This window comes from Haemaphysalis longicornis, unplaced genomic scaffold, assembly GCF_048455015.1.
Source record: "Haemaphysalis longicornis isolate Haplotype H1 unplaced genomic scaffold, Haemaphysalis longicornis Haplotype H1 scaffold_10, whole genome shotgun sequence".
Lineage (NCBI taxonomy): Eukaryota > Metazoa > Arthropoda > Arachnida > Ixodida > Ixodidae > Haemaphysalis > Haemaphysalis longicornis.
Window position 1 is genome coordinate 28,911,637 of NW_027526204.1, and position 15,936 is coordinate 28,927,572.

General features: G+C 45.7%; 1 protein-coding gene across 1 annotated transcript in view; it reads left to right on the plus strand.

The window, feature by feature from the left end:
- The first annotated feature begins 1,639 nt into the window (after positions 1 to 1,639).
- The window catches only part of LOC144157670 (uncharacterized), a 30,008-nt gene continuing 15,711 nt past the window's right edge, over positions 1,640 to 15,936 (plus strand). Inside the window, exon 1 of the mRNA XM_077688479.1 lies at positions 1,640 to 1,901. Coding sequence (XP_077544605.1) covers positions 1,839 to 1,901 — 63 coding nt within the window. The 5' untranslated portion in view covers positions 1,640 to 1,838. The remainder of the gene's footprint in view (positions 1,902 to 15,936) is intronic.

Consider the following 15,936-nt stretch of genomic DNA (forward strand, 5'->3'; position numbering starts at 1 on the left):
TTTGTGGTCATTATGCCGCGTCCAAAGTTTTCGCCATTCGATGCTCCTAAACCATGCTATCATTCTTGCTCACCGCCTTTCATGTCGTCTCAGCCATTCAAAACCTGTTTACGCGCTCATGCGCATACTGCCTCCGACCACTCATTTTTTCTTCATAGACTGAAATGATCTGCCTTCTGACGCTGTCCAGCAATCCTGCGTCACCCACTTCAATGAAGCCGTCGAAGAAATCACGTTTGGCTTGTTTGCCCCGTGATGTAGCGCCCTTGACCGGGGCTATGAGTTATGACAAAATAAATAAATAAATAAATAAATAAATAAATAAATAAATAAATAAATAAATAAATAAATAAATAAATAAATAAATAAATAAATAAATAAATAAATAAATAAATAAATAAATAAATAAATAAATAAATAAATAAATAAATAAATAAATAAATAAATAAATAAATAACAAAAAAAACATGGGCAGATAATCTCGCAACGTTCTAGCAGTGAGCGCATCAATTTTTAAAGCAAAATTTTACTTCACTCCTTCACGTGATAGCTAGATACTCGATAGATACACGTACACTTTTTGTCAAAATTTGCTATGCCAATGCTAAGCCTTCTCGACCACAAACAATTCAAAGAATAGGCTTTACTGTAAACGCGACAACCATATTTCATAACAATAAGAAAGAAAACAGTTTCCGCTAGCCTTACGGCATAAAAAGTTTCAGCCTCGCTCGGGACGTAGACTTGCACATTGGATTTTTGGCAGCCTGCGCGTTTCCGGTTTTGCCTAGAAAATTTCGACAAAACTGTACATGGCCGCTGGACGTTATGGCGGAGAAACGCATTATTTTCTACGGGTCGTCAGGGTAACAACCTAACAATCTGCATGCCATCACGGCAGCAAAAGACGCTCTGCTAAGTCTACGCTTGGACCTCCGAAATATATTCATCTTTGCAGACAAACAGTTATCCGAATATGTTAAGAAAGCGGCAACCTGGGAATGTTTAACAAACTGCACGCCCTTTGAAACGATTTGCAACGATTAATTTATTCTTATGTTGTTTTTTGAAGAAACAAAGTCAAAGACTCTTCAGCGCTTTATCCTTCTCGTTTTGTTTTATGTTCTCGGGTTCCACAATACTATGCAACCAAATTTTACTACTTTGCTCTCTTTCACGAACTTGTTTCTGGCTTCTACAAGATATTTATAGTGAAGTTCAAGGCTCGCGCTGATAACTTTATATGAAGTCATCGTGTTTACGTCATTCTTCGGAGTACGGGCATGTATTTTCTGGCACTGCAGAAGACCAGAGAATACTATGAGCACAGCTGGCCAAAATATAGAGAGCGCTTCCGAGGGCAACGCGAGTCGTTTCATCGCGAAATGCAATCCACCAAAAATAGCATTATCGTCGACAACAATTCACAGAATAGGGAGGGCCCAATCTTGCTGACTGTCAAAGCTACACTTCAAGACAATGCAGCAACCAAGTGCGTTTCGTCAAATAGGTCCCCCTGAGATGTTCGATTGTTTTCAGCTTGCGAGAACGTTGGTTATTTTGTTACTTTCCCTTTCAGCTCCACGTGGGCTTAATCCTGGCCTCCGCCGTGCGTGTTCCTACCGTGTACCAAAATGCCTAATGCTTGGAGAAATAATAACGCTGGTATAAAGGAAGGTATGAGAAGGCGGAGCGGCATTTCGCGTGCCGCCACCCGCACGCACTCACACATATGACTGCCTTTACGTAACGCTCTTAACCAAAATGTTTTTGTAAGCACGTTCGAGACGGTCTGTCCATGGTTGTGGTGTTCTTACAAGACGTGACGCTGCGACAAGATGAGGCTCGTCATTCCTTTCTTGATTGTGGTTTTCGCAACAGTCGTGTATGCTAGGAAGCGGGTAAGTTCAATGATCTGTTGTAGTGACGACACTGCGTCCGGTATATTAGTCCAATGTGTGTGCGCGCACTTGCTTGCTTGTCTTCCCTTTTTTTTTGACACCCAGCATTTCAGGCTGAACTCTTTCCTCTCGATCCCTCACCACGTCCTATAAAGAAACCATCAAAAATCAACCCATTCCCTTGCAGTTTTCATTCTCAAAACTGGATGTAATACTGGCACACACACTGTGACACTCCTTTCACTCTGTTACGGATAATTAATGAAAAACCTTTACCACTACCCCTTGCCCGCGTAGCCTGTCCCCACATTTAACGACCATGAGAACGGCCAGAGCAGAAACAAAAGTGGAATGAATAGGTGGAGAACGGCCCGGCTGCCATGACGGGAAACAGGACGCGATCTCTCGCGACGCTGCTAATTAGAAAAACATCTGCGAACGGTTTTTGCGCCCGCGTTTCCGTGATGCTGGCTACATTTGCCTGACCGGGCATAACCTCCGATCAACTTGTCGTCCTCCCTTCGCATTTACCCTTCCTCCTCAACTCGTCAAGGCCCTTGCTCGTCAACTCCCCTCATCTGCCCTCTTCGCTCGGATGCGTGCCTCACTTTTGTCCATTTTCTTCGCTGTGTACTTTCTCCCCCCGTTTCTCCTTTTCCCTTCTATTGTCCAAACTGCATAAAGCCATGCTCTAACGTAGAATGATTTACTCATTCTTCAAGGACGGTCCCTGTACGAAACGCTGAAGTAAAGTTGTTGGGTTTCATTCCACCCATTTTTTAAAACAATAAAACCATCAGTAGCCATACAGTATACAGGGTGTCCCAGCTATAATGCACCGAGATTTAAAAAAAACAGCAATGGAGTTTCTCGAAAATAACCTAGTGCATAATGTTTCCAGTGCAGTGGAGTAGCGGGCAGTATTGTTTCGGTAAGGATAAATAATTAGGTAATTGTAATGAATGATTTAATTAGAGAAGTACTGTGCTAATCATTGACAAAGCCACTTGTAGGTACCCACGAGGGACATCTAACTGAGCTATTTTCGACGACGAACTAATTGCTTGCTCATTTATTCTGACTGATCAACAAACCTCGCGAATTATGACAAATACCACGTGACTGCTCCCCCCGCTGGCGCAATAAACGATCGCTTTCAAATGAAGTAATTAAAAGCAACTGTTTTGCCTGGCACACGCCCGAACTGACAGCGCATCACCTTGATAACGGCGCGCATGCACGGAGCAGCAGCAGCAAGTTTCGGGGGCGCGTGTGACAGATACGGCACAAATTTATTTTTCCTTCTCTTTACCTCATTCTGGCTAACTGTGCGCCATTAGTTCGTCGATAAAAATACCGCAGTAAGATGGCCCTCGTGGGTACCTACCAGTACCTCATTGACACTTTACAATTAGTAGAGGACTAATCAGTTAGGTACATAATTACCTCTAAATAAATAATTAACCATCCTTCACGAAAAAAATACTGGCCCTTACTTCACTGTACTAGAAATAATATTCAGTAGGTTTTCTTCAAGCAACGCCATTGCCCTTTTTAAAATCTTGGTACATGATAGATGGGGTACCCTTCGCACACACACACACACACACACGCATACAAACACACGCAAACACACACACACACACACACACACACACACACACACACACACACACACACACATATATATATATATATATATATATATATATATATATATATATATATATATATATATATATATATATATATCGGGAGCAATAAAACTTGGGAGATGGAGAGAGAACACAAAAAAGAAACTTCGAGCGAAGCAAAATCCGCGATTGGCTAACGTTTCAGCAGACACTGGCCTTGATCAGGGCAAACCCTCACCTGGCGGGCACGCTTTATATAGGAGTAGGTCCCTAGGTGAGAGCAGAGAAAGAAAGTGGAATGGAGGCACAAGATTGGTTTGGGAGTATCATTTTCAGCGGTCACTTCGTTGGAGTAGAATGTCGATATTGCTGATCAAAAAATAGTTGTAATTCTATTACGCTCTGTAGCAGCAGCGTGGAGGTGTGTAGGAGGAGGAGAAACTTTATTAATGCTAAAAACAAGGTTAAAAGGCGGGAGAGGGTGTTAAGCCTCTCCAGCGTTTGTGGTGTTCCTTATCCGTGCTCCCATTGGTCTTAGCCGCAGCCCGCGGCCGCTGTGCCAGAGCCCGCTGAGACTTCAGGTCCGAGCAGCCGCACACGGCTGCTCCCCAGCCCTCTCTCACTGGATTATGTTTGTCTTCGTGTCCGCGGTCATATGAGCAGGCCATTTCTAATGGTAGGTGTCTGCTCCCTGGCCGCAACAGTTACCGGAACCCTAGAAGGATAGGTTGATGTGTTAGAGAATTGCGGGGCTGTGGAGTGACCACGTCTACAGCTTGCGAAGATGGCGCTCTTCAGTTGTATCCAAATTTTTGGCGGGCACTGAGAACGCCTGCGTACTGAGGCGCAGCCATGTTCTGATGTCAGGGAATGGAGTGAGAGGGTAACGTACGAGCGCATGTTCATAGGCTGGGAACTAAGAGAAACTCCAGGGGTTGACGATCAGGCAGCTTTGCGCGCAGCCTCGCTGTCCTCTACTCCATGGTGGCCAGGTACCGATTCGACTAGGTTTATGGTTTCCAATGTTTCTGGATCGATATTGGTCAGAATATTTCTACAAGGAGTACTACCCGACCCCTGACGAAATTAGGTGTGCGTGCAGTGAGTCAGACATTAACGCTTTTGCGCTCAACGAACTTAGATCTATGTGAGTAAAAATCGGCCGTATTATAGTTCGAGTATGTGACAAACGCGGTGATATCCAGGAAGGCGATGTTCTCCGCCTCGTACAGGACTTCGTCATCAACCGCATTTTCGTGTGTGGGGCCCTACTTCAAGCTACGACCCAGCGAATTTAAGAAACAATGAGATCTCCCAAGGGAGACCTTGTACTCCTTTTCAAAACGTCCACTGACCATTTGCTGCATCTCGGCTTGCACAATATGACAACTGGACTCATAGAGGCTCAGGAGACAAGCCGAATCATGACCCTATTAATGACAGCTACTGGCAGGCAGGTCCTTCAGGATCCCCCAATCGCACTACCTCCTACCAGTAGAAACAGAGTGGACATCCTTACCGGCTATAGCCACAGCCTCATCGTCAAACCCATACCCTGTAATATTATTCCAGACCAGAACTTAAGCAGACGCCAAGCCCGCGCAACAGACATAACAAAACAATATGGCGCCCACAAGGGCGTGTATTATGTAGGCGTAGCGGCTCCCACGGCAGAAGGCATTTCTACGGTTGCGGTCCGGCACGCGGAACCACACGTAGACGGAATATCGGTGAGGAGACTAGCAAAACTATGTTTGCCGAAGATGTAGGGATAGCACTGGCCGTCACTCACCCGGACGCAAATCACATAATGTCTGACTCACAGCCGCAGCGCGTAGTACAAAAAAACGCGACATTTCCAAAACATTTCTGGTGCTGATGCAGCGCAGTTATAATTGCGCACACACAAAAAAGGAAACAGGTGGTATAGCAGTTCAAAATACTATAAAAATACGCACACAATCAACGCGTACGTGTTGATCATAAAGTCGTTAGCTGCAGCAATTGTGATTGAAAGCAGGGATGGCTCAAAAAGAAAAGTCCCCGCAGTGCACAAGAAAAGAAGGCGACATTAACGTTCGTGTAGTCAACAAGAGGACCTCTCATTTCCCCTTCTTTATACGTCTAACAAAACTCCGAGACACAGAAAGTAGTATGTTATAAATAGCAAACATAGCAAGTTGACAGGCGAGTTATAACCGGAGTCAGTACCAGGCGTTTTGCATTACGTCGGTGGGAAAGCCGAAGGCGCGTATTACGGAAATCTTGGATCCGTCGATTGTCTATCACTAACAAAATGAGCACTGTGTATTCTTATCTTCTTCACCGGCTACAATTCCGCGTAATGGGCACCATGTAAAAAAAATTAGCACCTGTATTCTGGGCACGGGTGTCCAACCAAATGTAAACAAGCATTTCCTTCACGCAGTACAAATTGCGTATCCATAGTGTTCTCTGGTCCTAGAGATAAGCATGCTAAATGCTGAAATAGCATCGTTTATAAAGGAAAATAAAATGAAGTATATTCACATTACAGTTTACAGCGTAGCAATTTAAACCGCACATGACGAAGCTGCCGCCTCGGATAACCACACCAGTGTATTATGCTTGACTGCAGGCCGGGTAGTTTGGGAAGTGCCCATGAGACGGCGCAGCAGTTCTGTTGCACGTTCCCTATAGAAGTCATGGTAAATGAGCGGAGAAAAGGAAGAGGACTAAGGGAAACCTAAAAGGAAGAGGTTAGAAAAGGAGCGAGCATGTAGCTTTCAGTGTGTGACGTGAAATGTCTGACTGAATGAATTTGATATCTCAGTGAAGCCGATTGCGTGCACAGTAGTGAGTAATGCTGCTAGCACGTTTCGCTTAGGTCAAAAGGCCACCATGGCAGAAGAGGTGGCTTTAGCCTTATAAGACCAGAGTTGTGGAACTCAACCGTCTTTCCGAAGTAGTTTCTTTCTCGGTTATACCTAGCGGTGCCGATGTTTTGCTCGGTTATATGCCGAGCAAGACATCGTGCTTCAGTGGTTCTGGTGATCCACAGTTGCCACAGCAAAGGTTTCCGCTTTGGCTAACACGTGGAATTCGCTGTGGCAGCCACATTCTCAGGCCAGGTTTTAAATAAATAATTGTACAATCATCAACTGTGCAATAAAATACCTTTTGGTGCGGCGAAAGTTCACTATGCACCTGCGCCACTTTTCCTTTTACTGTTTGGAAAATGGGTTCTTCTCTTTGTTGAAACAAAAGATGGACTGTGGGTTTTGAGTTGAAAAACTGCGCATTGCGTGCAAATCGGACATCTAAACAGGCATTGCTAAATTTTCGGCAAACATTTTATCTTCGTTCCTTACCATGCACTGGCATAGAATTAAATAATAGTAATTACAATCTCGAGGAACCAAGAACTGTTGTTTAAGCCATCGACATGCGGAACTCTCGAGGAAAGAACAGCATAATGTTATTGTATTTTATTGTTCCGTTAATCGCTGTAGCAGCCCACTGTTCGACAGAAGTCCGTCTGGTCGGTGTGCAATTTCATAACCGACTTGTGGCTAATCGATCAGATTTAGGGGAAACCCCAAGGTGGATTAGGTTTCTATGAAAGAAAGTTTGATATCCACCTGATTGCAGTCCAACGGCGGCAAAGAAAAGCTATGGAGTGCTGTCAGAAACTTCGCAGTTAAACTCCAGGACGAATCACTTCGAGCTGTTGATGAATTCGCTCTCGTGCCAGACACTGCTATCCTCCTGGTTAGCTGAGTTGGTAGAGTGACTGCTGTGGTTAAGTGGTGGTCCCGGGTTCGAATCCTGGACCAGGACGAAATTTTCTTAAACTGTGAAGTTTCTGACAACGCTCTATAGCGTTCCTTTGTAGCCGTTTGGTTCATTCAGGTGGATGTCACACTTTCCTTCATACAAACTTGTGGCTGCACCAAAACTGTTCTTATGACTTGTACACTGACCACGACGTTGCTATGTACTTGCCGTATGCTTTCATTTTTGTAAGTGTTCTCAGAAAGCCAGTTCTTCGCCCTTCCGTAAGTATTGGCGACTACTCTACGTTAGTGCAGCACTTTTCTGCCATTCTGGCTGCGCTATATTTAATGTTAAGACTGCTGCACTGCATTTATACTGAAGACATCTAAAAGAACAATAGAATCTGCGTCCTGCTTTGTTGTGCAGCGCTGTGAGCAACTGCTTTTGCGAATGTCTCCACCGCTTGACAAAAGTTGGTCGTCACTGAAAAGACAGAGCATGTCGTTTCCAAAGCGGCCGATTGTTTTTCTCAGTTTGCGTGTACGTAGGCCACAGCCTCCAAGCGGTTGGGTCAACAGATACATGCTAGTCGCATTTCGTCGGGTAGTTGGAATCGGGCAACATTTTTGAGTTCGCGAAAGTGAAATTACAGGACATTTTACTGCGTTGGCGACTTCCATGAAAGCGAAACAACAGACGAGCTTGAATTTTATACACGGCTTCAATAAAAGTCCAGAGAAAGAGTCAATAATGTACGCCAACGAAATGGCATTTCAGAACTTCTTTCGAAGGGTATGCAAATGGTGTATAATACTTTCCTATTGTGGCTTGTACGAAACGTAGTCTAAAGCATCGCACACCGATTCGTTCGGCCGAGTTAGCAAGAGCGACCATTACCGTGGTCAGACATATATCTTAATTCGTAAAAAGACACAAGAGCTATGGCCTAACGCAGTGGGAAAAGTCAGATTTGCATCGGACAGCACACTGGTGCCGTCAGCCAATGGTTTGGTTTGGTGGGACACTTCATAGCGCCTTTTTAAAGCAAAGCTTTTTACCTCTACCCCCCAAGGGTTCTTTCGCGACCGTTGGTGTCACCAGAAAACGCCAGCGAATAACAAAAGGATTTACTGGCACCGCCGGGAATCGAACCTGGAACTACTAGACTAACACAGCGAGAGCCCGTGTTCTTACCGATTTAGCTACGAGCCCACGCGAAGACGGGGAAGACAAGTGGAGTACTCACCAAGCACGTCCACGGGTTTACCCCTTGCGTACTCACTGAATGCCACGTGAAAGCGTCACGCGACCACTCACGCCCGTCTAGCGGCCCTGTGCGCACCTTACTCATGTGCTAAGAATTACAAATATAAACGAAGCTCACACCAATGCATGGCGTCTCACTTCTAGTACGCCAATGTGCTAATGCCTGTGGCCTCCAGTGTTCACGTAAAAAATCACAGCTCCTTGTTTTCCGCACTCACGCCAAACCAAGGAATGCATTCAAATACTTCTTGATGGCCAGGCCATCACTCCAAGCCCCAGCATAAAGATCCTGGGCCTACATCTCGAGGCTAACAGCAAGAGTGACGTCTTCTCGCAGCACCTCAAATACAGGATTAATCAAATCATACACATATTAGGGCGAGTTGCCACCAAGAAGTGAGACCTAAAGGAATGCAGTACCGTTCGAATAATTGAAGCTTTTGTCCTCTCGAGGGCCAGTTTCGTCAACCACCTGTCTTCTTCTCGACAAGGAAGACATAGAGATGCTTTATATAGCGATTAGAAAGGCGGTCGAGCAGGCCATTAGTCTTCTCATGAGTGCGTCCATACAGAGGCTGCTTAGCGCGGGGCTCCACAACACGATGGAAGAGCAGATAGAAGGCCATCTTTCTATTCAGAAGGTCCGACTCAGAACTGCAGTGGGTAGCCGCATGCTTGACCAGATTGGCTGAACAGCCCAGAATGTCACTCCGCTTGACGTACTCCCAGACTCTTGGTGACTAAATCTAAAGATGCTCCCTTTACTTAGAAATATGAGCCCTCACATGACGAGGGTCACCGAAAACCATGGGCTCAAGCGCTAAACATCACCCTCGGTGGGGATCATGCAGTTATATACACAGACGCATCCAAACATCGAGGGAAGCAATGCGCCCTCATCCTGGCTACCTCTAGAACCAACCTCCTTGCGTGTACCTCGCTTTGGATCCAAGAAATTACGGCAGCAAAAGAGGCAGCCATCACCTTGGCTCTCACTCAACCAGGGGTTCAAAGGGTAGTCACCGATTCCCAGGAAGCCTACTGTAATTACCAATTGGGTTGGGTGTCCTGACCTGCACTGCGCGTGCTAAAAGCCACTCCCCAAACGGTTCCATTCAGCTCATCTGGACACCCCCTCGCGCTTCAATGGAGGGCAGCAAATGTGCCCACCCAACAAGCCTGTGCTTTTACCTCCCGTGCTATGAAGCTGCACGAGCACAGTCACCCGCTTGTCACGTTCAGGGAGATAACCCAGTATTCTCGCCTTCTGGGACAGACCGTACCTTTGCCTTACCCTGACCTTTCCAGAGAACAACAAACTACCCTGCGGCTCATACAATCCGGGCTCCTTCCCACAGACTACGCCTCTTCACTTAATGTATACGAATCGCTACGACGCTGAATGTAAATTTTGCTCAGAAGTAGGAACAGTCCCACCCGTATTCGGGGTGTGCGACTTTAGCCCTGAGCACCCTCCTCTCTTTCTGTCAGCTAGCCAACAAGAGCAATGGGGGATGCTTCTGTACAGGCCCTCGCTACCTACCCATCTTCAGCGGGTGGACAGAACACAGGCCGCGCGGACTGCATATGGGCCCCACAGAAGAAGGAATGACTCCCCAGGGCTACACTCTGGGCTGTTCAAAAAACTTAACAGAAGTATTTCTTCCTGCTCGTCCTCCTTCTCTGCCGCAAATTTCGTCGCCTCCATGCGCGGCGCAGAGACGGCGAAGTCAGATCGTCTAACACCGGGTTGGAGCTTACTTTAATTTTATAAAAAAAGTTTCCACTCTTCTGCTACACCAATGCAACTCAACCAAACACCGTTCATGCATCATGCATTGATTTAACCTTACCAAGAATATCTCTGTGCAGTAATAAGGTGTGAAGTTAAGTGCATTTCACTTCTCTCTGGTTTTACTATTTGTAGAGCGATGTGAGTGAATTTAAGTGATGTCGCATGAGTAATCGTTATGGGTGCCGTTTACAGCTTTGCTTTCCGACCACATTCACGGGGTGGATTGGCGCCATTTTTTTTCTCGTTTGATAGCAATCACTGGCAACTCAGGTACATAGTTGTCAAAGATGCCCCTGAGGATTGTATTAAACGTGTTCAGCAGCCTGCGCACCCAGATCCAGAAGCTAAAGCTCATGCAACTTAAACAAGTCAAAGAAAAAGAGAAGCCTAAGCACATGCTTAGGCATGGGAATCTCTAGGCACATGCGCTGTTTAAATAAAAAAAGTGTCACAAAGTGCTTAATACGTTTTCATGTAAATAAAGCACCTACTGGGCCCCTGGGATGAGGGCGAGGCGATGCATCATCGGCAATGCTTCGACTAGAGTGAACTAGAATAACCTATTCTAGTTCACTCTACTTCGACACCGGTTGAGGTAACCATCGCTTGACCATGATTATCCCCATCATCATCATGAGACAGCGCTGGGAGAAACGAGAAAGTCGAAGGTGCACTGAATAAAAAAGTATTGTTACCCTATATAAATTTCTTATTTACCCGAGCCTGCAAATAAACAGGATATTTTTGTACCCCTGATGTTTTGCCGATGCCCTGTTTGGGTATGTGCCATGTACAAGTATAATAATCATTATCGTCGTTATCATCATCTTAATCACCGCTATCATCATCATATTGAATACGGGCATCGCTCTGGAACCCAAGAAGTCGGCGGGCAGGTGTCGTAGCGATAGGCGCACCGTCCGTAGTGGGGGCCATCAACACGCCTTGCCTGTTACGAGACCCAAACGCAGCGGACTCCAGAGAACGAGTGGGTGACCTTCGGGATCATGGTTTAAGGAAGCGTGAAGAAACAACGAAAACCATGAGAAACAAATACAAACAGGACGGATCGCTACTGTCAAGTAAAATTTTCTTGGAAAAGACATGAACATATTGTCACGATGCCGAAGACGGCGCAGTTGTTTTCAAGGAAAACAATTTCATTGGAGTAAACTTGTGCTCCCTAACAACTCAAAGAATACACAGGCGGCGGAGCATCAGTCAGCAAAGTGACGTACGCAAGCCAGCGTCGGCGATCGGAATACCGCGCGTCTGCTTTGCAGGCTTTTATCTTTCGGTGCGAGTGTTTCTCAAACCATCGATTTACATCCACAACATTGTAGATCAAAGATTATTTGATGCTAGTGACGCTGGTGCAAAACGCTCTCCGTATCAGAATGAGATAACACGTGGGGCATAACAATTAAGAATGGAACACGCGCTTCGCTTGGGATACAGATAACACTGCCGGGCGCGGCCGGGCAGTAAAAACAAAACACAAACAAACAAACTCAATGCCTAGTGCGCGGCAATATATACAGGAAGAAAAGTGGTACACAAAATAAGATACCACATAACTTAGGCCAGACACAAGCGAACCTACTCTTCACCATCGCTTGGCCACGAATATTATTATCATCATGAGACAGCGAGCATCGTGTAGCGCTCGGAGAAGTGAGAAGGTCATCCAGATAGTAAACTTTAAGATTAGACACATATATGAAGGGCGGGCTTACACACTCGTCACCATTTTCGCGATATGAGCAGCCTCCACGATTTCGCGCGTCTTTTGGTCACTCGTACCAAATAGAGTCCGGGAGTCCGAAGAACGAGGCAACCATGCGTGGGGAGCACCCAAGCTCAGTCTCCATCAATCTCGAGAGCGGAGCGCCAGTTCCGGCGAGATCACGGGATTCGGTTGCGGCTGTTGCGTACGCTACCGCCTACGAGGTGGCCGTCGACGGGGTGTGGGGAATCGTGTTCCATAACTCATCCAATCAGCTTCTACTCGGAGACAATCGTTGAACATTACTCGCTGTATCATTTAAAGGTATATATTCTGTGACCTAAGAAATATGTTACTTTTTTCAAACCCAAAGAAACTAGATGCAACTAGGCACTTCTGTTTCCCCTTATCACCACCAGGAAAGAATGCAAATTCAGTTTCCGTGGATTATAGACCATCGATATTTTTGCAGGCCACGTGAGTGTCTTGTTTTATATTGATTGTGACCAAAATCCAAGCTGCCTAAGAATGCCAATGTAGGGCGGGGTGCCGTTTCTATACTGACATAATCTTAGTGTTCTCGTGTAACTGAATTAGACATACAGGATGGTTGATGTGGCGATAAGTTTACGTTTCTGAAGATGTGTGTTGTTGCGTTACTTGCTTCGCGAATTTATAAGTTAGGCGTAATAGTCTACAAAGCTGGTTATGTTCAGTTTAGGCACCTCTTCCCCTTGTTTTAGGACTTGTTCATGGCATTTGCAGCATGTGTATTGCATTTTGTACTTTATAGATTCTATTGCGCCTCCCTTCTTTCATTAAAACCGCTATAATTCGGAATTGTCGAACGGGTCCTCAGATTCTCCTCGTCCACCTGCACGTTTTTGTTTTCTCGGTTTTCTATAACTGTCAAGCACTCACGCTTGCATGATGTCATGTTCTGGTTAGATATTGGTTATGAAATCGCATTAAAATTTTCTCTGCGGCACAAGCGGTGAGGTGAGCGCCTTGCCAAGGTTTGAATCAGAAAAGGGTGCGTAAATTACGTATCCTGCACTCCAACGGGTATTGAAACTAGAAAAAAAAAGACTTGTAAACACCGCGCGTTCGACACTAGACAAATGCGTGGTACTGTTGGCCTGCTGGAGCATTTCGTGGCTTAAAGGGACCCTGCAACACTTGCCATCGACTACTAGTAATGTATTTTGGGATAAAGTGTATTGTCCCAGAAATCTCCTCCCGCAAGAATTATGAAAATCCGTTCACAATTAACGAAACTACGCGCGATGAGAAATCGCGCATAATCGTTCCCTCTCAACTCGACCGCGGGCAACGCGACGAAAGCTGCGCGCTCTCTCCCGGAGAGGGGGGCGGCTCGCGGCGTTCTCTTCGGCGGCCTTCGATATATCACATGCCGGGTAGTTTTCCCCTTTTCTCCGCAACGCGGAGGGGCCTATTTCCGGTCTGGTGCCACAAAAAAAGCAGGCATGGGTGCCTGCTCGAAAGTGCGCGCTCGGGCTGGTAGGGCGTTTTTGAAGCAATAAACCTTTGTAGTCGAGTGGTCCCGTTGAAATGGAAGTATTGAGCTCATCACTCAACTCCGCGCGCACTCAAAACACAAAAGAAGCCGCAAAACTGTGCCTACAGGTTCAGGCATAGAAGAGGTTCGTACACAGCGATGACGACGACGGAAATGGGAGAATCTACCCGCGAAGTTGACCAGTGACAGCCCATCGGGCAGCCATGGCCTATGTGACGTCCCTCAGGCCATGCATAATGAGGACAACTGAAGAGAGAGCGGGTTGTTTTTCCGCGTCTTTCACATCGATTTGCGCGCTCACCGCTTCGCGTGCACGTGTAATATTTGGCTCAGGTATTCCTGGCAGTGTAATCTAAACGTTGCGCAGGTTTACTTGCACTGCTCAAAGAGTGTTGCGGGGTCCCTTTAAGAGAGGGTCGAGAGATGTGTGTTCTCAGTATCAAGACGCATCATTATATCTATTAGCTTATCTAGATCCATTTAGGAACTAACGCCACTGCCATATTCTCCAAACTGCTCATGTCCTACGCAGTTCAGATTAATTGCTTGCTACAAGCTTTTGATATCTCAGCTCTCCGTTAAGTTATCGGTCTTCTACTGCGCGTTTTGTTTCTTGGTAGCCACTCTGCGGCCCTGGCTGTTTACAATTTGCGAGTCTTCATTATACGCATACTCTGGCTCTAGCTTTTTAACTAGAATTTTTTATACAATAATCCATCGATAAATCAATAAGTCAATCACTAAACCTTCTCGTGCCTTGGATCGGTGTTGATAGCTTCAACAAAATATACTCATCTACCTCCTATTTATTTACATAAAGTGATTCTAATCATTTGTGTGTGACAATCCGACTTTGATTGTGAATAGTGTTATCTAAACGTAGGATTAGGCACGCCGAGTACATTTCCTAAGGATTTGTCTGCAGGTCCTGAATCACTGAAAAAGTGGATGTCTTGCGCACATCTTAACTGGCGTAAATATTCTCCGTTTTATGGCGTCGCTGTCTCCCATTCAGAGCTTTTCAGTACCCGCTGTACTCCCGCTTCATATATTTTGGCGATATGTTCTCCCCTTGTCGGACACCCTTGTGGATCACGCAAGGGCGTCAAGTACCCCGTCAATAACATAAGTGGCTAAAAAATTCAAATTCGTTAAGAGGCTCAATACCAATGAAAAATGAACTGTTTGAAAGGAGAGGGTGGAATTCACGATTGAAAGGAGAGCGTGGAATTCAAGTTTCTTAAAATACGACAGTTTCTTGGGCTACTTTAACTCGAAAACTTTGCTCTGTCTGCATGTTTTTCCCTGGATTCAACCTAATGGTTAAAAGAAAAGCAATTCATGAACAAGTTAATATACGCAAAGCATTTACAAACTACTAAATTTTTACCAAAGTTCTTCTGGTCAACACTGTTGACCAAATGCAAAGGTCCAGGATTCGAGCCCGGGACCACCGCCTATCCAGGGCAGTCACTCTACCAATTGGGGTAATTCACCAGGAGGCTAGCCGTTTGTAGCGCGAGAGCGAATCGATCAACATCTCAAAGTGATGGGCAGGTGCTAAATCGACCAGATCTTGGGGAAGTCCCCAGGGTGAAGGAAGTGCTTGCGAATGAACTTCGCATGTCAAAAGTCAAAAGTTCCTTCACAGAAACTTCCGCCACCTTGGGGACTTCCCCTAAATCTCGTCTATTCTTGACCAAAAAGAAACGTTTGGCGCGTTTGAGGCAGATCATCAGTGCGCGAGTGGTACTCGCAGTATCTTCTCCGTGTCTAGTATTTCGCACTACTGTGAAAGCTACCTGCTTTCGCAGTATTTGGTTATTTGGTTGCAAACATGGCGGCACACATGAAAGACACGCACGCAGTCGCAGTAATTTGAATAAGGTCAGGAAAGGGTTTAGTATTCAAACTTCAATGTACCCACCAATATAACCGTGACAGACATCTATGAAGGAAACGTTGGCATAGACACTGTACGCGCTTAAAAGAACTCAATTCGGGATGTTCTCATTGCCTACTTTCAAGCGGCTCCAGTAAAACTAATACTGATACGTTGCGAGTGAGGTCCGAATACACGCGTCGAATTCTTTCAAGCCCCAATTGCGGTAGGACAAATAATTTCTCGTTGATTATGCGTTCTGCGTATTTTTGAGTTCATGTCCGTCTACCATGCGCATACGCATGTCGTTTTTATTAATGTTTGGTTACCGGTGTGCTGCCGGCCTTAAGCGCGAGACACATAGACGACTGGTTCATGCGATTTCCATGCGACTGATCGCTACGACGGTCGCCACGACGTACGCGTGAATTTGAGA